This window comes from Odocoileus virginianus, unplaced genomic scaffold (genome assembly GCF_023699985.2).
Source record: "Odocoileus virginianus isolate 20LAN1187 ecotype Illinois unplaced genomic scaffold, Ovbor_1.2 Unplaced_Scaffold_15, whole genome shotgun sequence".
Classification (NCBI taxonomy): domain Eukaryota; kingdom Metazoa; phylum Chordata; class Mammalia; order Artiodactyla; family Cervidae; genus Odocoileus; species Odocoileus virginianus.
In genome coordinates, this window is record NW_027224277.1 from 246,537 (window position 1) to 271,082 (window position 24,546).

Sequence of the window (24,546 nt, forward strand, 5' to 3'; positions counted from 1 at the left end):
TCTTTCTCCAGTCTTCTCCAGGAGCATCTACTGACCTGGGGAGTTCATCTTTCAGTGTCATATCTTTTTGCCTTTTCCTACTGTTCATGGGGCCCTCAAGGCAAGAGTGCCATTTTGTCAGGAGTCTCCACCATGACCCATCCATCTCAGATGGCCCTAAACAGCATGGCTCATAGTTTCATTAAGTTACACAAAGCTGTGATCCATGTGATCATTTTGGTTAGTTTTCTGTGATTGTGGTTTTCATTCTGTCTGCCCTCTGATGGATGAGGATAAGAGGCTTGTGCAAGCTTCCTGATGGGAGGGACTGGCTGTGGGGAAAACTGGGTCTTGCTCTGGTGGGCAAGGCCATGCTCAGTAAATCTTTAATCCAATTTTCTGCTGATGGGTGGGGCTGTGTTCCCTCCCTGTAGTTTGATCTGAGGCCAAACTATAGTAGGGATAATAATGACTTCTTCCAAAAGGACGTATGCCAGAACACCAGGTCTCCAAGGACCGCTGCTGTCAGTGCCCCTGACCCCACGACAAGCCACTGTCAACCCATGCCTCTGCCGGAGACTCCCAAGAACTCACAGACAAATCTGGCTCAATGTCTTCTGGATTCACTGCTCCTTTCTCCTGAGTCCTGCTGTGCACAAGGTTTTGTTTGTGTCTTCCAAGAGCCTCTGTTTCCCCAGAACTGTGGAAGCTCTGTAATCAAATCCCACTGACCTTCAAAGTCAGATTCCCTGGGGATTCTCAGTCCCTTTGCCAGATCCCCAGGTTGGGAAGTCTGTTGTGGGGACTAGGCCTTTCACAACAGTGAGAGATCTTCTTTGGTATATTTTTTCTCCAGTTTGTAGATAGCCCACCAGCAGTTCTGTAGTGGGGCTAATGGCGACCTCCTCCAAAGGGACCTATGCCACACACCATGCGTCCTAGGACTCCTGTCCCTGTCCCTGTCCCTAGAGCCCCTGTCCCTGTGGCAGGCCACTGCTGACCCATGCATCCACAGGAGACCCTCAAACACTCACAAGTAGATCTGTGTCAGTCTCTTGTGGGGATCACTGTTCCTTTCCCTGGGCCCTGGTTGCACAAAGTTTTGCTTGTACCCTCCAAGCATCTCTGGTCGCTCTGAAATTTGATTTTAAATGCAATTGTGCCCTCACTTACTCTCTTGTTGCTTCTCCTTTACTCTTGGACGTGGGGTATCATTTCTTGGTGGGTTCCAACATTCCCCTATTGATGGTTGTTCAGCAGCTTATGGAGATTTTGGTGTTTTCATAAGAGAAGATGTTGGCAAGTCCTTCTATTCTATGATTTTTTTGTCTGGGATATATAACCTCTCTTAATTTCCCAACAAGCGGAGCACACAGTTGTCAGCTACAAGTCGGCACTTGCCATGGGTGCTAACTCTACAAGGATTAAATCACGTGCTGCTGCAACTGATGAACTTCATACCCCCGAAGGAGTTCAGGGTGGACAGCAAATATGAGGCATTCAGTGCTTAGGAAAAAGTGACAGGACAGTTTATCAGATAGCTAGATATTCTTAGGAGCTGATTTTATAAGCCCAATTCTTATATCTCCTCATATTAGAAAAGCACTAAAATCCTTCATGGGGATGACTCTTTCTTGTTACTAGCGGAAACTTTATGAGACCAGAAGAAACCTTCTGGGAAAATATGTGTTTGGTTGCATGTACCCTCCCTTCACCAGAATTTCATGTACACTGTCTTTCCTCCCTACCTCTTTGGAGTACTTTCTCAGAGCTGTCTGGGGTGCTGTCTTCTGAGCTACCATCCTCATTTTGTCCCGTATAAAGTTTAACTCACAACTCTCACGTAGTGCACCTTCTTCTTCTTTTTTTTTCATTCTTTTAAATGTATTTATTTTTTATTGAAGGATAATTGCTTTACAGAATTTGGCTGTTTTCTGTTGAGGTTTGACAGAAAACATTGTGCATCTTTTCAAAGTCGACACTAGCCTGTTGTGTCTAGCCTGCTGTGTCTGGCCCTTTGACTGGCAAAGAATAAAGCTATTTTTCTTTTCCTGCAAAACTCTGTATTTCTGTTCAGCATCAGTGCACAGAGAGACAAGATTTTTGGCATCAATATCTTTGTCCACCAAAAAATAAAATCAATTATTTGGAGCCCATCACTGATTTAGAGCAAACTACTTTCACTGGAAATAAGCCAGAAAATTCCAAATTAAGTGGTGTGACTAACAGCAGTTAAGAAGCCCTAGAAGAGAGAAGGTAGAATTTTCTGTGACTGCAGCCATAAAATTAAAAGATGCTTGCTCCTTGGAAGAAAAGCTATGACCAACCTAGACAACATATTAAAAAGCAGAGACATTACTTTGCCAACAAAAGTCCGTCTAGTCAAAGCTATGGTTTTTCCAGTAGTCGTGTATGGATGTGAGAGTTGGACTATAAAGAAAGCTGAGCACCATGGACTGCAGCATGCCAGGTTTCCTGTCCATCACCAACTCCTGGAGCTTGCTCAAACTCATGTCCATCAAGTCAGTGATGCCATCCAACCAATCTCATCCTCTGTTGTCCCCTTCTCCTGCCTTCAATCTTTCCCAGCATCAGGGTCTTTTCCAAAGAGTCAGTTCTTCTCATCAGGTGGCCAAAGTATTGGAGTTTCAGCTTCAGCATCAGTCCTTCCAATGAATACTCAGGACTGATTTCCTTTAGGATGGACTGATTTGATCTCCTTGCAGTCCAAGGGACTCTCAAGAGTCTTCTCTGACCCCATAGTTCAAAGGCATCAGTTCTTCAGTGCTCAGCCTTCTTGCAGGAGATGCAAGAGATGCAGGTTCAATTCCTGGGTCAGAAGATCTCCTAGGATAGGAAATGGCAACCCTCTCCAGTATTACTGCCTGGAAAATTCCATGGACAAAGGGCTACAATCCATGGGGTTGCAAAGAGTCAGACATGACTGAGTGACTGAAGACACACACACACACACACACACAAACACTGAACTCGTTTCAGGGGCTGGTGGAAGCCATCAGCTGCAGCAGCTCATATTTCACTCTTTGTAGAGGTAGATGGCAATGCCAAAGGCAAGTGCCAATCTGTAGTTGACACAAGAAAGGCTATAGGTAAAAAAAAATTCCTTGTGGATAAGATAGTAAACAGCACTGAGGGACAGAGAAAATATAGCGTCCAGGAATGTTGAGGAAGACTGGAATATGTGTATGTGTGAATTAGGTGGGCATGTATATACATATACCAGGGGTGTGTGTGTGTGTGTGTGTGTATTTGGTGTGTATGTGTAGAGGGAAGGTAACAAGAGAAGAATATCTAATAATCCTTGGGAATAAGATAAACATTCCACAGGGAATCCCCATTTGTCCTTCAAATTGTATAAATACATCAACCAAAAAATAACTGATGTTTTCAGGGAGACATATCACTAATTACCAAAATGTCCCACATTTGTGAGGTATTTAGTGCCTGTATTAAGTGCTGGATAAATCCTGAAGGTATTAATCCTTACGGCAGCCCTACTAGCAGGTGACATTATCTCATTTTGTGACTAGGAACTTGGGGCCATAGCTAGGGGGCTCATATGTAGTAAATGCAAAGCGAGGTCTTTGATATAGGCCCTTGATCCTAAACTACTTTTCTCAACGTCCACCCCAGAGCTTAGATTTTGACTCCATCTAGCAGTTAAAGGGTCGCAGGACAGCTCCTAGGCCATGCCTTTCATAAATCTTCCTCTTCATTTGTCAGAACTCTCAGTAGTTCTAAACATTTATGTGCATACAAATCACTGGAGAGCTCATTAGCAACAATCCCTGGCCCCTTTCTTAGCAACGCCAACTTAGGGTGTTAGGCTTAAGGCCTGGGAATCAGCATTTTAACAGTAGCCCTTGGTTGATTCTCCTGAGTCTTGCTTTCAACAGAAGAGTGTATGGGAGTCTCTCTGGCTGCAGTCTACAGAATAGATCCTGTAGTCACAATTCAGAAAGCAGAATGATTAGTCTGGAGGACACTGAAGTCATCCAATTGAGACAGTATTAGGCTGTAGTCACAGCAGTGGAAGTAGCTGGATTGGACAGAAATTTTACACAAGATATTGACATCTTGCTAATAGAGTAGAATGATGTTTTAGCTAAGGCTGACTCCAGAGTTTAGCCTGGTCATTGAGTTGGAGACAGTGACACTTAATTGGGATAAGATACACCCACATGAAGTAGTTTAGGTGATGGGGAAATATAAAGTACTGGTTTTTGACATGTTAAGAGACAGAATGTGTGTATGAGGATAGGAAGGAACCTGAATTCAGTGAGGATGGCTAGAAGTAATGAAAGAATTGGTAGTTTGTGGGTAGTTCAGTTCAGTCACTAAGTAATGTCTGACTCTTTGCAACCCCATGGACTGCAGCACGCCAGGCCTCCTGTCCATCACCAACTCCCAGAGTTTACTCAAACTCATGTCCATTGAGTTGGTGATGCCATCCAACCACCTCATCCTCTGTTGTCCCCTTCTCCTCCCACCTTCAATCTTTCCCAACATCAGGGTCTTTTCAAATTAGTCAGTTCTTCCCATTCAGGTGGCCAAAGTATTGAAGTTTCAGCTTCAGCATCAGTCCTTCCAATAAATATTCAGGACTGATTTCCTTTAGGATGGACTGGTTGGATCTCCTTGCAGTCCAAGGGACTCTCAAGAGTCTTCTCCAACACCACAGTTCAAGAGCATCAATTCTTCAATGCTTAGGTTTCTTTTTTTTTTTTGAGTTGTCAACAATTATTTTATTGAGCATTGCAAGGTGCACAGCATTGTACATAGCTTGAAAATGTCAAATTGACTCATCACACCCTTTATAAAGGCTTCCCCAACATCCATGTTTTGTGGGTTTTCCTGCTGTGCTCCGGGGATGCTAGTACCATTGCAGGCTTACCACGATGTGGTACATGGATCAGCTGCACCACGTCCTCCCCACTAGATATCTGAACTCCTCAAAGATGGGATGCACGTATTGTCAATCTCTGCAACTTTGATGTTCAAATACACATTGGATGGATGAATGACCAGTGTTTCACTCTAGTTCCTTCTCCAGATTCCTTCATCTGCATTCAGGGGCAAGTGCTGATGCTGAGTGAGAAGCGGATACTCAAAAGGCACAGTGGAACAGAGGAGTGTCTGAAGGCGTGGCTGATCCAGACTAGAAAATCAGCTCCACAATGATGAAGAGCTGGCTGACCTCTCCAAGGGCCCAAGAACATAGCAGAGCCACAGAAAAATCTTCAAGCCAGAGATGGAGCTCATCAACTCAAAATCCCACCCCAAAGGCCAAAGAGGCTCACTGGGACGGGCCAGCGGTCCAGAGTGGAGGCTCTCAGCCACCTACTGACCTTGGGGATTAGTTCTCCCTTTATCATCCCTTTCCAGATTTCAAAAAAGGCCACACCATAATAAATAAATAAGACGCTAAACAACTAGAACTGAAAAGGAGGACATTTTTGAATGGTTCTCAAGAAAAGTTCAGATGCCCTGCTCCTTGCATGGTGCCAAGAGGCTCAAGCTGCCATGGATGGCCCCCATGGGCCTTTCGTGATGCAGATAGGTACTCTGAGGGGACATCAGTTCCATGGGAGGCAGAAAGCATACTGGTGAGCATGGACGGCTAGTTGCTTAATCACATGGGCCAAACCCATTTAATTCATCAGAGTCCAGTTCAACGGATGATAGAGAAAACCCGGCCCTAGACCAGGGAGGCACAGATCTGACATCCGAAGTTTGAAGGGACCCGAGCAGAAGACCTTGGCTCCTGGTAGGCCTTGGGTCAACCATCAGTTAGCATCAGGTGTCAGCTTCCTCATCAGAGGCGGCTTTGGTCAGGCCAAGCTTATCTCCGGTCAGACCATCTCTCTGGTCCCCTCTGAAATTCCCTTTCTTTCATCTGGCAGGATTCTACCTGACCCATCAGTACCAAAGCAAACCCTTCTCCTCATGGCTCCTCACACTAGTGAAATGAAGGAAAGCCTGACTGCAGATCTTTACAGTCACCAACAGAAGTGTTGGTAAAATACTGCTTTAGAGTCTTAGATAATCCAGTGCACTGCTCGCTATGATAGGTTCACGGTCCGTGTCCACTACCCTGCCTCACGTAACAGACTGATCAGGACGGCAGCCTGCTGGCTGCCCTGCTACTTCGGGTCCAACTCCATTATTTTTCTGCAAAAAGTAACTCTCATGACACTCACATTTCTTGAGCATCAACTTGATGCTGATGGTTCACCCATCCTTCTCTCCTTGCTGCCTTTCTGGACCCCAGGTCTCTGCACTGAACTTTCAGATGCACGGTGGCCTGCACCCCCAAATCAGTAGTTTACACTGGGTCCTATGCTACCTCACAGGAACTCTTTAGAACACTCAGAAAACTCCAGCTGATTCCCTCTGAGCTCTGGAAAGCAGAGCAAAGTTTGAGAACTTCAGCTTCCTCCTGTTATCACTTTTCAGTGCAAGGATTAACATGACAAGTGCTTGATCAAAAAATTAGAGATTAGCTCTCATAAATAACTTGCTTTAATGGGAGAGTTATGTTTTCTAGCATCAAACACACTATAAAAATAATTTCCTGAGATAATGATTCTTAATCAAGATTATATACATATAAACTTAGATATATGTCTATGGATTTTGTTTTCCAAGATGGCCAGAAAAGTTATAATTTTCTGACTATTTTTTATAACTTTATACTAAAACCACCATTTAAGGACAGAAGTCAGAGCATTTTACTGTATTGGGTACTTGCTGGAAGTATAAGAAAGACTGATCTAGTATTTTGCAGAATATGAATTTCTGTATTAGCTTAACATGTAGGTCTTTGAGCTCCATCTTCTCAGCCAGAGATTTAATATATGTCAAGTTAATCCAAGCTTAGCTAAGGATATCCTCAGACCTATGGCACCTATTCAGAGCAGAGGTCTGATCTTTGCACTCCCTTTTTTATACCTGGGTAGCATTCAAGGGGCAAACAATCTTAGTCCTTGCATTCAGAATTTGTTATGCCATATTTGAATATAATGTTTACCATTAACTCAAAGGAAAAATGCAGCAAAATTCAACTTTGGAGAAACAAAACAACCTTACAGATCCTCAGGAGACATGGAAAGCTAAGGGATGTAACAGATTCTATATCTTAAGAGAGCTATTTCAACAAGGAAGTGGTCTGCACCTCACCAAGTCAAACTGAGTTGGGCAGAAAGAGAAGCAAAATGATAACAAATTGGCCAGGAATACTTATATCAGTTTTGTCTTGAGTCTCAGAGAGTAATAGCAGGAGTAAATTCCTTTCTACTTTTCTCAGAAACAGTTGGGTTTAAAGTGGTCCTCCTCCAGATTCTCCTTCTGTTATTTTTACTGATCACAAATGAACACCAGCATCTCTCACATGGTCTCCTGTATCAGAGTGCCTGACTGAAGTGGACGGCTTGGAAGTTCACCCACATCTGAGCAGGAAACCTACACATAATCCCCCCTGAACATGTCTCTTGGGTCAAGTTGAAACAGGCAGACACCCCTACCAAAGGCCAAAATATAACTGATGTGAACAGAAACCCATAGTATAGACAAAATATTCCAGCTTTCTCTATTAAAAAAAATCAAATTCACTGGGACCGGGCACTCATTATTTTTTTTTTTTCTATAACTCCCCAGGATTGTCAAAAGTAATCTTGTAGCCAACCCGCTTGCAGACAGTAAAAATGACCTGAAATAGACCACCCATGGTGCCAAAAGCCGTGTCAAAGAGCAGAGAGAGGATGCCACCAAGGCCCATGGCAATGTCCCTGCAGACGATTGGAACTGCGCCTATGGTGTACACGGGGAACGTGGCCACGTCCACAAGCACCCGGACGGGGACCCCCACGACGCGGCAGACCACCTTCAGCAGGCAGCAGAGGATCCGGAGCACGGCCCTGGCGATCCTGACCGTGACTTTGAGGACCTTCCAGGGAATGCTGCCCAGTTCCTCCCCGATGGCCAAGAAGTAGGTGATGGTGGCTGACCCCAGGCGATAAAGGCAACTTTCTAGACCGTTAATCACCTGCTTCGTGACATACCACAGGACATACACAGTGTACTTCAGGATCCCGAAGGCAAGGTAATAAATTAACTGGCAGAGCTTGATGAGTGGGGTAGCGACAAAGCCCAGGAGTCTTCCCAGAAGGCTACTCCCTTCCCCAGATGTCTCGGGAGGTGGCAGGGCGGACCTGGTGCCCCTCACGCCGGAGAGGGTCCCCGAGCCCCCCTCAGAGTCCAGCCTCCGCTCCTCATCCTGGACTTGGTTAACCACCTCCAGGATTTTTTTCATCTTCTCCGTGTCTTGGTCAGTCTCCCCACAGTTGTCCTGGAACAGCTGAAGGGGGAACGGAAGCAGCTTCTCCAGGTCCCTCAGCATCACATCCTCGATGACCTCCCGGTCACCGGTGTGCTTGACAAAGCCCATGGCCCAGCCTCCGGCAGGGACTGCGCAGCAGGCCGCCAGCCAGACGAACTCCGGGATGCTCACTCTGTCTTTGACCTTGAGGTCCGAGGGCACGGCGCCTGTGATGATGTAGAGGTCGTCCCCGCTGCCACACTGCGGGGTCAGAGCTCTCTCCATCAGGCTGTTGAGGCTCACGTACCACCTTTCCTGGAAGGACGGGGTCATCGGAGCCGCGTTTGTGAGCGTGAAGGTGGCCGAGTGGGGGTCACTGCTGAGGGAGAAGGGGTAGAGCTGCCCGGTTCGGTAATCAGAACCCAGGAAATCTGCATTCAAGGCTTGGTTGCTCCCCAGTTTGTTCACAGACTTGACGGCCTCGGCCTCATCCGTCACCTCCTCCAGGCTGCTGTTGGGGTCATCAATCTGCGGCTCCACCAGCTCGCGCGGCTCCGCTGACAGATCCTCACGTGGGCAGCGGCCGCCGGCCCCGCGGGCGGGGTCCCGGCGTAGAAGAAGCGGTCGCATTCGCCGAAGCCGGTCTCCTCCTGGCGCACCAGCCGGGCCTCCAGCAGCCCGGCCAGGGCGAGGAGGCCGCCCAGCGCCAGGCAGCGCTCGGGGCCCATGGCGCGTCTGCGGGCCGGGCGGGCGGAGCGCGAGGCAGCTCAGCTTGGCAGCCGGGAAGTCGGAAGCCTGCTTAGCTTTCTTTATAGTCCAACTCTCACATCCATACATGACCACTGGAAAAACCATAGCTTTGAATAGACGGACCTTTGTTGGCAAAGTAATGTCTCTGCTTTTTAATATGCTATCTAGGTTGGTCATAAATTTCCTTCCAAGGAGCAAGTGTCTTTTAATTTCATAGCTGAAGTCACCATCTGCAGTGATTTTGGAGCCCAAAAAATAGTCTCTCACTGTTTCCCCATCTATTTGCCATGAAATGATGGGACCAGATGTCATGATCTTAGTTTTCTGAATGTTGAGATTTAAGCCAACTTTTTCACTCTCCTCTTTCACTTTCATCAAGAGGCTCTTTAGTTCTTCACTTTCTGCCATAAGGGTGGTGTCATCTGCATATCTGAGGTTACTGATATTTCTCCCAACAATCTTGATTCCAGCTTGTGCTTCCTCCAGCCCAGCATTTCTCATGATGTACTCTGCATATAAGTTAAATAAGCAGGGTGACAATATACAGCCTTGATGTACTCCTTTCCCAATTTGGAACAAGTCTGTTGTTCCATGTCCAGTTCTAACTGTTGCTTCCTGACCTGCATACAGGTTTCTCAAGAGGCAGGTGAGGTGGCCTGGTATTCCCATCTCTTTCAGAATTTTCCACAGTTTATTGTGATCCACACAGTCAAAGGCTTTGGCATAGTCAATAAAGCAGAAGTAGATGTTTTTTCTGGAACTCTCTTGCTTTTTCAATGATCCAGTGGATGTTGGCAATTTGATCTCTGGTTCTTCTGCCTTTTCTAAATCCAGCTTGAACATCTGGAAGTTCACCATGCATGTACTGTTGAAACCTGGCTTGAAAATTTTTGAGAATTTTGAGTCTCTACCCATTTGTAGGTACAAACTAAGCAAAAAATAAGTGGTGAATGGCCCAAGGAAAGGAGGGAGTTATATGATAAGATAAAGTAAAATAGTTTTTACATATTTAAAGCCATAGGTAGGTAGTGGGGAAAAGTATGGGCTAAGAGCTTGGGTGGAGTCTTGGCTCCTTTTTCATCAATTCTGTAACTTTGGGCAAGTCACTTGATGGCTCTGAGCTCAGGGTTTCCCCAACTATAAAAATCAGTGAATGCCTGTCTTATGGTTCCAGCAGGGCTGTTGTGAGAATCCAATGTCAAAAAGTACATAAAACTCCAAAGTTGAGTTTGTATGAGCATAACTTTATGTACCCCTTGGGATCTTTGCTATTGACCACAGGAGCTACCTCTGGGTGCAGAATCCTGACATCCTCTGGCAGAGTGGTGTTATGCCCGATGTCCGAATCCCTGAGTGGGAAGAGAGAAGGCCTCCAAGACAATGCAACTCGCAAAAAGGGAAGTTTATTGCTGACTCGAGTCAGGGCTCCTGCCGCATCCAACGCAGTGGTGCGGGGTCAGAGAGCCCCGAGCCCAAGCTGTTACACAAATTTATAGGGTGAGCATAAGCAGTTGGTAGCTGGCTTAAGCGGATTGGTTACATGTTTGCAAAGCAATTTTATTGGTCCAAACTTTCGCGGGCTTTTTTCAAACTTGGGCGTTCGCGGGCTTTTCAGCTTTCCCCTGATAGGTTCCCTTTTTCTTACTGGGCGCATGTTGATTGGCTGGCTCCAGGTGGCCTGATGGGGTAGGGAATCTTACCATTTCGGGGGAAATCTAAACTTAGGTCCGGGCCGCCTGTCATGGTGTTAGCCCTGGCAGCCTCACAAATGGATGACTTCACCCATTAGGAGGTGATAAGAATTGTGCTAAGGCTTCAGATCTGATGTGCGGCCCTCAAAGTCTAGCTCTGTCTCTGGGTGAACCTGAGGGACAGCTTATTTTACCCCTTCAGAGTTCTGAGTGTTCATCTGTAGAATAGGATCTTAGTGCAAGATCTCTTGGGTGTGGGAAACAGAAACCCACTTGGGTTCACTCAAGCAAAGAAAGACTTTCTCCCAGAACCTGCTATAAAGCAAGCACCATGAGGACAGAGATTGCTGTATACTGGCCCTAGAACATGGCCTGACTTATGATAATGCCCAATAACTACTTATTAAAATAATACATCTAAGAGAAAGTGAGTTCTTATAAAGGTTGGAACTGGAAGCCAGGAATCTGTCAAAAGCCTTGGTAGTCAACAACTCCACTTCTTTCTCAATATCTCTCCTCTCCTCTACATATTTGTTTCATTTCCTTCTTTCTGCAAACAGATGTCTTGCAGTTCCCATCTGCAAATCACAGCTCAGGCCTGCATGGCCCTGGGCCTGCTTCTCACTGGCCTGAACCTTTGTATTCAGCTCCACATCCCTCAGAGAGAGAATCTAAGTGGTCCAGCCTGAAGATATCAACTCAACTGGGAAGGAAAAGAGTCACCTGATACTGAGAGTTGCCTCTCAGGCTGGAGGAGGAGCATGCCTTTTAAGGAAGGAGGTGAGAAATTGTTGAATCTCTGTTATGGAAATTTTGGTTTCAGACACATGCTGCAGTGAATGGTACCCTGCAGTATGTAGCAGCAGTAGCTGAAAGAAAGAGCTTAATTCCTTGACCAGGAATCAAAATCTGGGTTGCCTGGGTGAAAACCAGAAGTCTTAACTGCTAGACCATGAAAGCCAGTGGCTAGAGCCTAAATCTCCAGTCTTTGCTTGCCTTGACAAGAAAATTCTGATGAGGAGTTGTTTTATTGAAAAAGCAGAGTACATGTGGAAAGATGCATAGGTGGACTCAGCAGGAGTCAAAGGAGTCATGCCTTTGGGAAGTTTAAATCCTTTATAAGCAGACAGCTTTCCAGGTCTTTGTCTTGCCTTTAGCCAATTGTCTTGTTTTTCTTCCCTGGCAAATTTTTCTCAGGAACTATCTCTAGGTACACACACACCCTTCAACCAAGACGTATTTCAGCGCAAAGGCATCCGGTGGTGGGGAAATGGCAAGACTTACTATGGCCTGGAGTCTCTTGCCTTTTGACCCCCAAGAAGCCTTTATATGCAGATGTAGAGAGTGTCTCCCTTGCCCCAAGGAGGGGAAATATGTGACCTCTTGATCTTTACTCAAACAAGGTTTAGCCCCTCTTTGATCCTGCCAAGACTATTATCTTCAGGTGTCCACAAGAGACAAAGTCTGGCTATTTACCCTGTCTCTGTTATTTCTATTTTGAAGAGAAAATAGGAAGCTGGTTGTAAGGCCTAACCTGGAGCCCATCTATCCCCAGTCTCAGGAAAAGTAAACAAGAAGCTAGTCATAAATGTCCAGCCTGAAGCCCACGTTTTTCCTGCCTCAAGAAATATAAACAGGAAGCCAGTTGTAAACACCTAATCTGAAGCCTATCTCCTGTCTCAATATGACCAAGCGGCCACTTTGCAAAGTGGCCTAGAGCTGTGTGTAACTCATATTAGGTGCTCTGAGCATGAGACTGTTATTCTACATGTGGTCAGGAAGCAAGAGTCTCACAGCAAGTGGGTTTTTGGACTCATCTCTGCACATTTGCAGACTGGTGACTGGGGAAGGGGGTGGGGTGGGGAAGCTCCAAGACAGAAGAAACAAAACATGAGAAAGTTCTGAGCTACAGCAGGCATATTCCCTACCATAGTTGTGGCTCCCAGGGTCTTGGGGTGTAAAAATTGAGCAAAGTACCCTTGACGGGCAGCATGAAAAAACATGTGATAACCATGTTATTTCCTACATCCTTTCACATTCTAGTCCAGACCTATTTCAAGAAGCTTTTACAAACAGCTACAATCTCAAACAAGGGCACAGTAACTTAGTTTACACTGTTCATAGTCTTGTCCCATTCTTAATACTAGAAATTGACTAGTACTGGATTTCACATGAAAAATGATATTTGACTAGGTTTTCTGATAATCAAATTTCAGGTCTCTATCTGATTAATTCACATTATAGCATGAAAGTTTTATGGTTAAATCTCCACATATGAGCATTCTTCACTGAATCAAGTGAGTAAAGATGGACCTGCCCTAAGGTGATTTTCTAGTCACCACCTGAAGCATATGTGTTATATGTAAGAATGAATAGCTACAAAATTTGGAAAGTATGTAGGCATAATAACATACGTATTTTGTGAGAATTCCACTTTGAGTGAAGTAGATGATTGATAGGCAAATAGATAGAAAGAGACACAGAGACAAAGGGAGAGAATACGGGAATTCCCATACAAGTTTTTAAGCCATGGAAGCATTTCTGCCCATAACTCCAAATAAACATTAAAATCAGTTTGTCAATATGTATAAAATAGCTGGGATATTTTGGAATTGCATTGAATATATAGATCAAGTTAGGAAGAACTGACATCTTGACAATATTGAGTTTTCCTATCCATGAACATAGAATAGCTCTCTAGTTATTTGCTTCTTCTTTTATTTCTTTCATTAGAACTTTGTAGATTTCCTCATTAAGTCTTATATGTACTTTATTAGATATATACATAAGTATTTTATTTGGGAGGGTGATATTTAAATAATATCATGTTTTCAATTTGAAGTTATACTTGCTCATTGTCAGTATACAGAAAAGTAAATAATATATTTTTATTTTTTAGTGGAGGATAATTGTTTTACAGTGTTGTGGTCTCTGTCTTACATCACTGTGAATCAGCCATAATTTTATATATATATATATATATCCCCTCCCTTTTGAGCCTCCCTCCCACACTCCCATCCCACCCCTCAAGGTTGTCACAAAGAGGCAGGCTGTGTTCCCTATGTTATACAGCAGCTTCCCACTGAAAAAGAAAGTGAAAGTGCAAGTTGCTCAGTCGTGTCTAGCTTTATGATTCTCCAGGTCAGAGTACTGGAGGGGGTAGCCTTTCCCATCTCCAGGGGATCTTCCCAATCCAGGAATTGAGCCAGGGTCTCCTGCATTGCAGTTGGATTCTTTACCAACTGAACTAACAAGGAAGCTTCCCACTAGTTATCTATTTTACCCATGGTAGTATATATATATATATATATATATATATATATATATATGAGCTTACCTGGTGGTTTAGTGGTAAAGAATCTACCTGTAATGCAGGATGTAAGAGACATGGGTTTGATCCCTGGGTTGGGAAGATCCCCTGGAGGAGGAAATACTGGACTGGTAACACAGTCCAGTATTCTTGCCTGAAAAAATCTTAAGGACAGATGAGCTTGGCAATGGTTCATGAGGTTGCAAGAGCTGGACACGACTTAGTGACTAAACCACCACCACCATGGTTGATATATGATGATATTATGTTATTTTCAGATGTAAAGTATAGTGATTCAATATTTTTGTAGATTATGCTCCATTAAATGTTATTACAAGATTAAAAAAGAACTGTGCCAAAAGGTTGACTGATTCATGTTATAAGAACAAATGAGGGAGGGAGGGAACTAAGATGGCGGAGGAATAGGACGGGGAGACCACTTTCTCCCCTACAAATTCATCGAAAGAACATTTGAACGCTGAGCAAACTCCACAAAACAACTTCTGATCGCTAGCAGAGGACAGCAGACACTCAGAAAAGCAGCCCATTGACTTTGAAAGGAGGTAGGACAAAATATAAAAGATAAAAAGAGAGACAATGGAGTTAGGGATGGAAATCTGTCCCGGGAAGGGAGTCTTAATAGAGGAAGTTTCCAAACACCAGGAAACCCTCTCACTGGTGGGTCTGGGGGAAGTTTTCAAATCTCAGAGGGCAACATAACTGGGAGGAAAAATAAATAAAACCCACAGATTACATGCCTAAAAGCAACTCCCAGCAGAAAAGAATTCCCAGACTCTCACATCCGCCACCAGCAAGTGGGGGTGGCACGGAGAGGAGCAGGCGGCAGTGCTTAGGGTGAGGACTGGGCCTGAATGCCCTGAGGGTGATTGGAGGGAGCTAACGTGAGATAGCAACTTAAACTGTTGGATAGCAAGAGAGAGAATTAAGTTGGGAAAAGCCCTAAACTTAGGCAATACCCGCCGGTTCTCAGAACGAAGGACTGAGAGAATACCAGAAGAACTAGCCAGCTGCGGACCAGCCCATCCCCCGCAGGAGGCTGGAGGCAGGGGGAGGGGAAAGGGGCAAACTCGGCCCCAGAGATGACACCCCTACCAAACTGCAAACAGGCTTCCAGCTTCTAACCAAAGACTTCCTTGAGATTCTGAATGGTCGATATCTGCCAGGAGGGTCACAGCTAGAGTCCAGCTCCCCAGAACTGACACAAGGCATGCACAGAAACTGAGGCAGGGTCGGCGGAGGGGAGAAGGCGCCCTGCCCCAGGGAGAGTGCGCTCGTCAAGCTCCTGGCTGCCTGAGCTGCTCCGACTGGGGAAGGCACAAAACGCAGGCCCAACCGAGTCTGTGCTTTTGTGGAATACCCGAAAACCTGAATCTGAGCGGCTTAGGCCTGGGAAGTCCACGCAACGCAGGGCCCGCTCCCTGGAGAGCAGCCTGGAGCCTGAGCAGTGTAGACGGGGAAAGCACACACACCCGCCCCCAACGGGGACAAACCCCGTGTGGCCAGAAAACCGCGAGTGCTCCCCACACAGGCCAGTGACATTTGTCTGCAGTGCCCCTCCCTCCCCACAGCACGACTGAACAAGCGAACCTAAACAAGAGACCACCTCTGCCCGCTTGTGTCAGGGCAGAAATTAGACACTGAAGAGACCTGCAAACAGAAGCCAAATAAACAAAGGGAACCGCTTCAGAAGTGACCGGTGCAACAGATTAAAATCCCTGTAGTTAACACTGACTACACTGGAAGGGGCCTATAGATATTGAGAAGTGTAAGCTGGAACAAGGAGCTATCTGAAACTGAACCAAACCCACACTGCCTGCAACAGCTCCAGAGAAATTCCTAGATATATTTTTACTATTTTTTTTATTTTTAATTAAAAATTTTTTCTTTCTTTTTTTACTTTTTCTTTCCCTTTTTTTAAAGTCCTCTATTGCTCCTTAATTTTCATTTTTATAACCCACTATAACCTGGCAAAAAAAAAATTACCCTATTTTTAAAGTGAACTCCATATATATTTCTTAAATTTTTTTGTGTTTTTGTGGTTTTTTACTATTGTATTTTTAAGAGTCTAACCTCTACTCTAGATTTTTAATCTTTGTTTTTCAGTATTTGATATCAATTTTGGACATTTAAGAATCCAACCTTCAGTACCCATTTTTACTCAGGAGTGTGATTACTGGTTTGATCACTCTCTCTCCCCTTTTGAATCTCCTTTTTCTCCCCCAGATCACCTCTATTTCCTCCCTCCCCCTCTTCAATCCAATTCTATGAATCTCTGTGAGTGTTCTGGGCTGCGGAGAACACTTAGGGAACAGAGTACAACCTAGATATGTCTCTCCTCTCTTGAATCCCCCTTTTTCTCCTCCTGCTCACCTCTATCTTCTTCCTCCCTCTCCTCTTCTTCATGTAACTCTGTGAACCTCTCTGGGTGTCCCTCACTGTGGAGAATCCTTTCACCATTAACCTAGAAGTTTTATTATCAGTGCTGTATGGAGGGAGAAGTCTTGAGGCTACTGAAAGAATAAGACTGAAATCCAGAGGCAGGAGACTTAAGCCCAAAACCTGAGAACACCAGAGAACTCCTGACTACAGGGAACATTAATTAATAAGAGACCATCCAAAAGCCTCCATACCTACACTGAAACCAACCACCACCCAAGAGCCAATAAGTTCCAGAGCAAGACATCCCACGCAAATTCTCCAGCAATGCAGGAACATAGCCCTGAGCGTCAATATACAGGCTGCCCAAAGTCACACCAAACCCATAGACCCATCTCAAAACTCACTACTGGACACTCCATTGCACGCCAGAGAGAAGAAATCCAGCTCCACCCACCAGAACACTGACACAAGCTTCTCTAACCAGCAAACCTTGACAAGCCAAACACCCAGCCCCACTCACTGGGAGAAACCTCCACAATAAAAAGGAACCACAGACTACCAGAATACAAAAAGGCCACCCCAAATCCAGCAATCTAAATAAGATGATAAGGCAGAGAAATACCCAGCAGGTAAAGGAACATGAAAAATGCCCACCAAGCCAAACAAAAGAGGAGGAGATAGGGAATCTACCTGAAAAAGAATTTAGAATAATGATAATAAAAATGATCCAAAATCTTGAAAACAAAATGGAGTTACAGATAAATAACCTGGAGACAAGGATTGAGAAGATGCAAGAAATGTTTAACAAGGACCTAGAAGAAATAAAAAAGAGTCAATTAAAAATGAATAATGCAATAAATGAGATCAAAAACACTCTGGAGGGAACCAACAGTAGAATAACGGAGGCAGAAGAAAGGATAAGTGAGGTAGAAGATAAAATGGTGGAACTTGTGAGGCGAGCAGAAGTAACGCCATGGCAGGCACCTTAGATTAGGAGTAGGCCTTCCTACTTCTGGGTGGTAAGATTATCAGGCCACCTGGATACAACCAATCAGCTTAACACTGACCGCTGTTTGCCAATTAGGAACAGGGCGGAAACCCCCGGGAAAGTCCCGTGCGCGCGAAAGTTTTGAGTGTGTTTGACCAATGAAATTGCTTTGCAAACTTGTAACCAATCCGCTTAAACCAACTACCAATGGCGTGTGCTCACCCTATAAATTTGTGTAACAGCTTGGGCTCGGGGCTCTCTGACCCCGCACCACTGTGTTGGATGCAGCAGGAGCCCTGACTCGAGTCAGCAATAAACTTCCCTTTTTGCGAGTTGCATTGTCTTGGAGGCCTTCTCTCTTCCCGCTCGGGGATTCGGACATCGGGCATAACAGAAATAAATGAAGCAGAGAGGAAAAAAGAAAAAAGAATTAAAAGAAATGAGGACAACCTCAGGGACCTCTGGGACAATGTGAAACACCCCAACATTCGAATCATAGAAGTCCCAGAAGAAGAAGACAAAAAGAAAGGCCATGAGAAGATACTCGAAGAGATAATAGCTGAAAACTTCCCCTAAAATGGGGAAGGAAATAGGCACTCAAGTCCAAGAAACCCAGAGAGTCCCAAACAGGATAAACCCAAGGTGAAACACCCCAAGACACATATTAGTCAAATTAACAAAGATTAAACACAAAGAACAAATATTAAAAGCAGCAAGGGAGAAACAACAAATAACACACAAGGGGATTCCCATAAGGATAACAGCTGATCTATCAGTAGAAACCCTTCAGGCCAGAAGGGAATGGCAGGACATACTTCAAGTTATGAAAGAGAATAACCTACAACCCAGATTACTGTACCCAGCAAGGATCTCATTCAGATATGAAGGAGAATTTAAAAGCTTTACAGACAAGCAAAAGCTGAGAGAATTCAGCACCACCAAACCAGCTCTTCAACAAATGCTAAAGGATCTTCTCTAGACAGGAAACACAGAAAGGTTGTATGAACGTGAACCCAAAACAACAAAGCAAATGGCAACAGGACCATTCTTATCAATAATTACCTTAAATGTAAATGGGTTGAATGCCCCAACCAAAAGACAAAGACTGGCTGAATGGATACAAAAGAAAGACCACTATATATGCTGTCTACAAGAGACCCACCTCAAAGCAAGGGACACATACAGACTGAAAGTGAAGGGCTGGAAAAAAATATTTCATGCAAACGGAGACCAAAAGAAAGCAGGAGTTGCAATACTTATATCAGATAAAATAGACTTCAAAATAAAGGCTGTGAAAAGAGACAAAGAAGGACACTACATAATGATCAAAGGATCAAACCAAGAAGAAGATATAACAATTATAAATATATGCACCCAACATAGGAGCACCACAATATGTAAAGCAAATGCTAACAAGAATGAAGGGGGGAAATTAACAATAACACAATAATAGTGGGAGACTTTAATACCCCACTCACACCTATGGACAGATCAACTAAACAGAAAATTAACAAGGAAACACAAACTTTAAATGACACAATGGTCCAGCTAGACCTAATTGATATCTATAGGACATTTCACCCCAAAACAATCAACTTCATCTTTTTCTCAAGTGCACATGGAACCTTCTCCAGAATAGATCACATCCTGGGCCATAAATCTAGCCTTGGTAAATTCAAAAAAAAATGAAACTATTCCAGTCATCTTTTCTGACCACAATGCAATAAGATTAGATCTCAATTACAGGAAAAAAAGATATTAAAAATTCCAACATATGGAGGCTAAATAACTTGCTTCTGAATAATGAACAAATCATAGAAGAAATCAAAAAAGAAATCAAAATATGCACAGAAATGAATGAAAATGAAAACACAACAACCCAAAACCTATGGGACACTGTAAAAGCAGTGCTAAGGGGAAGGTTCATAGCAATACAGGCTTACCTCAAGAAACAAGAAAAAGGTCAAATAAATAACCTAACTCTACACTTAAAGCAACTAGAGAAGGAAGAAAGGAAGAACCCCAGGGTTAGTAGAAGGAAAGAAATCTTTAAAATTAGGGCAGAAATAAATGCAAAAGAAACTAAAGAGACCATAGCAAAAATCAACAAAGCTAAAAGTTGGTTTTTTGAAAAGGTAAATAAAATTGACAAGCCGTTAGCCAGACTCATCAAGAAACAAAGGGAGAAGAACCAAATTAACAAAATTAGAAATGAAAATGGAGAGATCACAACAGACAACTCTGAAATACAAAGGATCATAAGAGACTACTACCAGCAGCTCTATGCCAATAAAATGGACAACTTGGAAGAAATGGACAAATTCTTAGAAAAGTATAACTTTCCAAAACTGAACCAGGAAGAAATAGAAGATCTTAACAGACCCATCACAAGCAAGGAAATCGAAACTGTAATCAGAAATCTTCCAGAAAACAAAAGCCCAGGACCAGATGGCTTCACAGCTGAATTCTACCAGAAATTAAGAGTTAACATCTATCTTACTCAAACTCTTCCAGAAAATTTCAGAAGCCAAACTTCCAAACTCATTCTATGAGACCACCACTACTCTAATACCAAAAACAGACAAGGATGCCACAAAAAAAAGAAAACTACAGGCCAACATCACTGATGAACATAGATGCAAAAATCCTTAACAAAATTCTAGCAAACAGAATCCAACAACATATTAAAAAGATCATACATCATGACCAAGTGGGCTTTATCCCAGGAATGCAAGGATTCTTTAATATCCACAAATCAATCAATGTAATACACCACATTAACAAATTGAAAGATAAAAACCATATGATTATCTCAATAGATGCAGAAAAAGCCTTTGACAAAATTCAACATCCATTTATGATTAAAACTCTCCAGAAAGCAGGCATAGAAGGAACATACCTCAACATAATAAAAGCTATATATGACAAACCCACAGCAAGCATTATCCTCAATGGTGAAAAATTGAAAGCATTTCCCTTAAAGTCAGGAACAAGACAAGGGTGCCCACTCTCACCACTACTATTCAACATAGTTTTGGAAGTGCTGGCCACAGCAATCAGAGCAGAAAGAGAAATAGAAGAAATTCAGATAGGAAAAGAAGAAGCAACACTCTCACTGTTTGCAGACGACATGATCCTCTACATAGAAAACCCTAAAGACACCACCGGAAAATTACTAGAGCTAATCAATGAATACAGTAAAGTTGCAGGATATAAAATTAACACACAGAAATCCCTTGCACTCCTATATGCTAATAATGAAAAAACAGAAAGAGAAATTAAGGAAACAATACCATTCACCATTGCAACAAAAAGAATAAAATACTTAGGAGTATATCTACCTAAAGAAATGAAAGACTTATACATAGAAAACTATAAATCACTGATGAAAGAAATCAAAGAGGACACAAACAGATGGAGAAATATACCGTGTTCATGGATTGGAAGAATCAATATTGTCAAAATGGATATACTACCCAAAGCAATCTATAGATTCAATGCAATCCCTATCAAGCTACCAACGGTATTTTTCACAGAACTAGAACGAATAATTTCACAATTTGTATGGAAATACAAACAACCTCGAAATAGCCAAAGCAATCTTGAGAAAGAAGAATGCAACTGGAGGAATCAACCTGCCTGACTTCAGACTATACTACAAAGCCACAGTCATCAAGACAGTATGGTACTGGCACAAAGACAGAAATACAGATCAATGGAACAGAATTGAAAGCCCAGAGATAAATCCATGTACCTATGGACAACTTATCTTCAACAAAGGAGGCAAGGATATACAATGGAAAAAAGACAACCTCTTTAACAAGTTGTGCTGGGGAAACTGGTCAACCACTTGTAAAAGAATGAAACTAGAACACTTTCTAACACCATACACAAAAATAAACTCAAAATGGATTAAAGCTCTAAATGAAAGACCAGAAACTATAAACCTCCTAGAGGAGAACATAGGAAAAACACTCTCAGACATAAATCACAGCAGGATCCTCTATGACCCACATCCCAGAATATTGGAAATAAAAGCAAAAGTAAACAAATGGGACCTAAATGAAACTTAAAAGCTTTTGCACAACAAAGGAAACTATAAGCAAGGTGAAAAGACAGCCCTCAGAATGGGAGAAAATAATAGCAAATGAAGCAACAGAAAAAGGATTAATCTCAAAAATATACAAGCAACTCCTCCAGCTCAACTCCAGAAAAATAAATGACCCAATCAAAAAATGGGCCAAAGAACTAAACAGACATTTCTCCAAGGAAGACATACAGATGGCTAAAAAACACATGAAAAGATGCTCAACATCACTCATTATCAGAGAAATGCAAATCAAAACCACAACGAGGTACCATTACACACCAGTCAGGATGGCTGCTATCCAAAAGTCTATAAGCAATAAATGCTGGAGAGGGTGTGGAAAAAGGGAACCCTCTTACACTGTTGGTGGGAATGCAAACTAGTACAGCCACTATGAAGAACAGTGTGGAGATTCCTTAAAAAACTGGAAATAGAACTGCCACATAACCGAGCAATACCACTCCTGGGCATACACACCGAGGAAACTAGATCTGAAAGAGACATGTGCACTGCAATGTTCATCGCAGCACTGTTTATAATAGCCAGGACATGGAAACAACATAGATGCTCATCAGCAGATGAATGGATAAGGAAGCTATGGTACATATACACCATGGAATATTACTCAGCCATTAAAAAGAATCCATTTGAATCAGTTCTAATGAGATGGATGAAACTGGAGCCCATTATACAGAGTGAAGTAAGCCAGAAAGATAAAGACCAATACAGTATACTAACGCATATATATGGAATTTTAAAAGATGGTAATGATAACCCAATATGCAAAACAGAAAGAGATGTACAGAACAGACTTTGGGACTCTGTGGGAGATGGTGAGGGTGGGATGTTCTGAGAGAACAGCACTGAAAGAAGTATACTATCAAGGGTGAAACAGATCACCACCCCAGGTTGGATGCATGAGACAAGTGCAAAGGGCTGGTGCACTGGGAAGACCCAGAGGGAGGGGATGGGAGGGAGGCAGGAGGAGGGATCGGGATGGGGAACACATGTAAATCCATGGCTGATTCATGTCAATGTATGGCAAAACCCACTACAATATTGTAAAGTAATTAGCCTCCAACTAATAAAAATAAATGAAAAAAAAGAACAAGTGACATCTACCATCTTTTCACCTTGCTCCTCTCTCTCAATTAGTTTTTGTTTTGTTTCCATTATTGCTTGGCACTTCTTAGCAGTACCAGCTACATCACCACTGCTTTTATCCTTGCTTCCAGACATCCTTGGCTTGAAATAATGCTGTACTACTGTACTCTATCTATTTCTGTACACTACAGTACACAAAAACACAACCACTTGTAGAGGATAACACAGGTGACAATGTATGCTGGACACATGAGCTAACTTATGCAATTAGACATGTAAACATATGCTTGCATCTTGGATAGTTTGCAACTTGAAGGTCCATATGTAGGGGACTTACTGTAAAGTGCTTCAAAGCAGAATTGATTATCAATACAATAATAAAAGAAGCAAACTGAGTATAAGAATAAAATATGTACAGGATGGGATAAAAGTGTAAAGTCTTTATGTGATTGAAATTAAGTTGTTATCAACTTAAAATAGACAATTATAACAAGATATTTTATACAAACTTTAAGGCAACCACAAAGAAATAACCTACAATAGATACACAAAAAATAAACATAAAAGAATCAAAGCATATCATTGCAATAGTTATTAAATTACAAAGAAGGACATCAAGAGAGGAAGATGGAAACAAAAAACAATTAACAAAATGGCAATAGTAATTACTTACTATAAATAATTACTTTAAATATAAATAGATCAAACCACCCAATCAAAAGGCTGGTTGAATGGATTAGAAAACAAACAAGCAAACAAGATTCATTCATATAGCATCTACAAAAGAGTCATTTTATATTTAAGAACACACATAAGCTGAAAAGGAAGGGATGGAAAAAATATTCCATGCAAGTGATAAGTGAAAGCAGCAGATCTGCTTATACTTACATCAGACAAAATACACCTTTAAGTCCAAATCGCCTCTAGAGATAAAGAAGGTCTGTGTATGATAAAGGGATCAATTCAGCAGAGGAGTATAAAAATTTAACTGTATACACAATCAACTTTAGAGCATGTAAATATATAAAGCAAATTTAACATATCTGAAGGGAGAAGTTTATAGCCATACAATAATGGTAGGAGACTTCATACCCAACTTTCAATAATGACTAGAATATCTAGACAGAAAATCAATAATGAAACAACTGATTTGAACAACACTATGGACCGATTTGGTTATAACAGACATATCCAGAATTTCTACCCAACATCACAAGAATACACATTCTTCTCAAGCACACACAGATCATTCTCCAGGATATAACATGATGGGTTATAAAACAAGTATTTAAAAACTCAAGAAAATAAAAAATATATTCCAAGTATCTTTTCTAAACAAAATGGAAATAGCCTAGGAATCAGTAACAGCAAGAAAATGACAAAGTTAATCTAAATAAAAAGCACAAGTAGGTAAATGACAAATAAAGAGAGGTAAGCAGTGATCAAAAATCTCATAAAAAAGCAAGTCCAGGACTAGAAATCTTCATAAGAGAATTCCACCAAAATTCAAAGAAGTATTAATACTAATCTTTCTTAAACTCCTTCCACCAAAAAAATTGAAGGGTTATTTCTAAATGCATTTTATGTGGCCAGCATCACACTGATACCAAATGCATATAAGCACATCACAAGATTAAAAAATACAAGTCAACATCTTATTTAACATAGATGTAAAAATCCTCAATAAAATACCACCAAACAGAATTCAGCAGAATATTGAAAAGATTATACACTATGACCAAGTGGGATTTATCCCTGGCATGTAAGAATGGTTCAACATACACAAATCAACCAACATGATACATTATGTCATTGGAATTAAAGATAAAAATCACATAGTAATCTCAATATGTACATAAAAAAGCATTTGACAAATTTCAACATACTATCATGATTTTT

At 42.4% G+C, this 24,546-nt stretch overlaps 1 protein-coding gene across 1 annotated transcript; it reads right to left on the bottom strand.

The window, feature by feature from the left end:
- Positions 1 to 4,711: 4,711 nt before the first annotated feature.
- LOC110132285 (endonuclease domain-containing 1 protein) lies at positions 4,712 to 9,107 on the bottom strand. The gene is given in 2 exon segments (XM_070462876.1): positions 4,712 to 8,868; positions 8,871 to 9,107. Coding segments are annotated over 2 exon segments (1,401 nt in total). The 5' UTR covers positions 9,046 to 9,107; the 3' UTR covers positions 4,712 to 7,642.
- Positions 9,108 to 24,546: the final 15,439 nt, after the last annotated feature.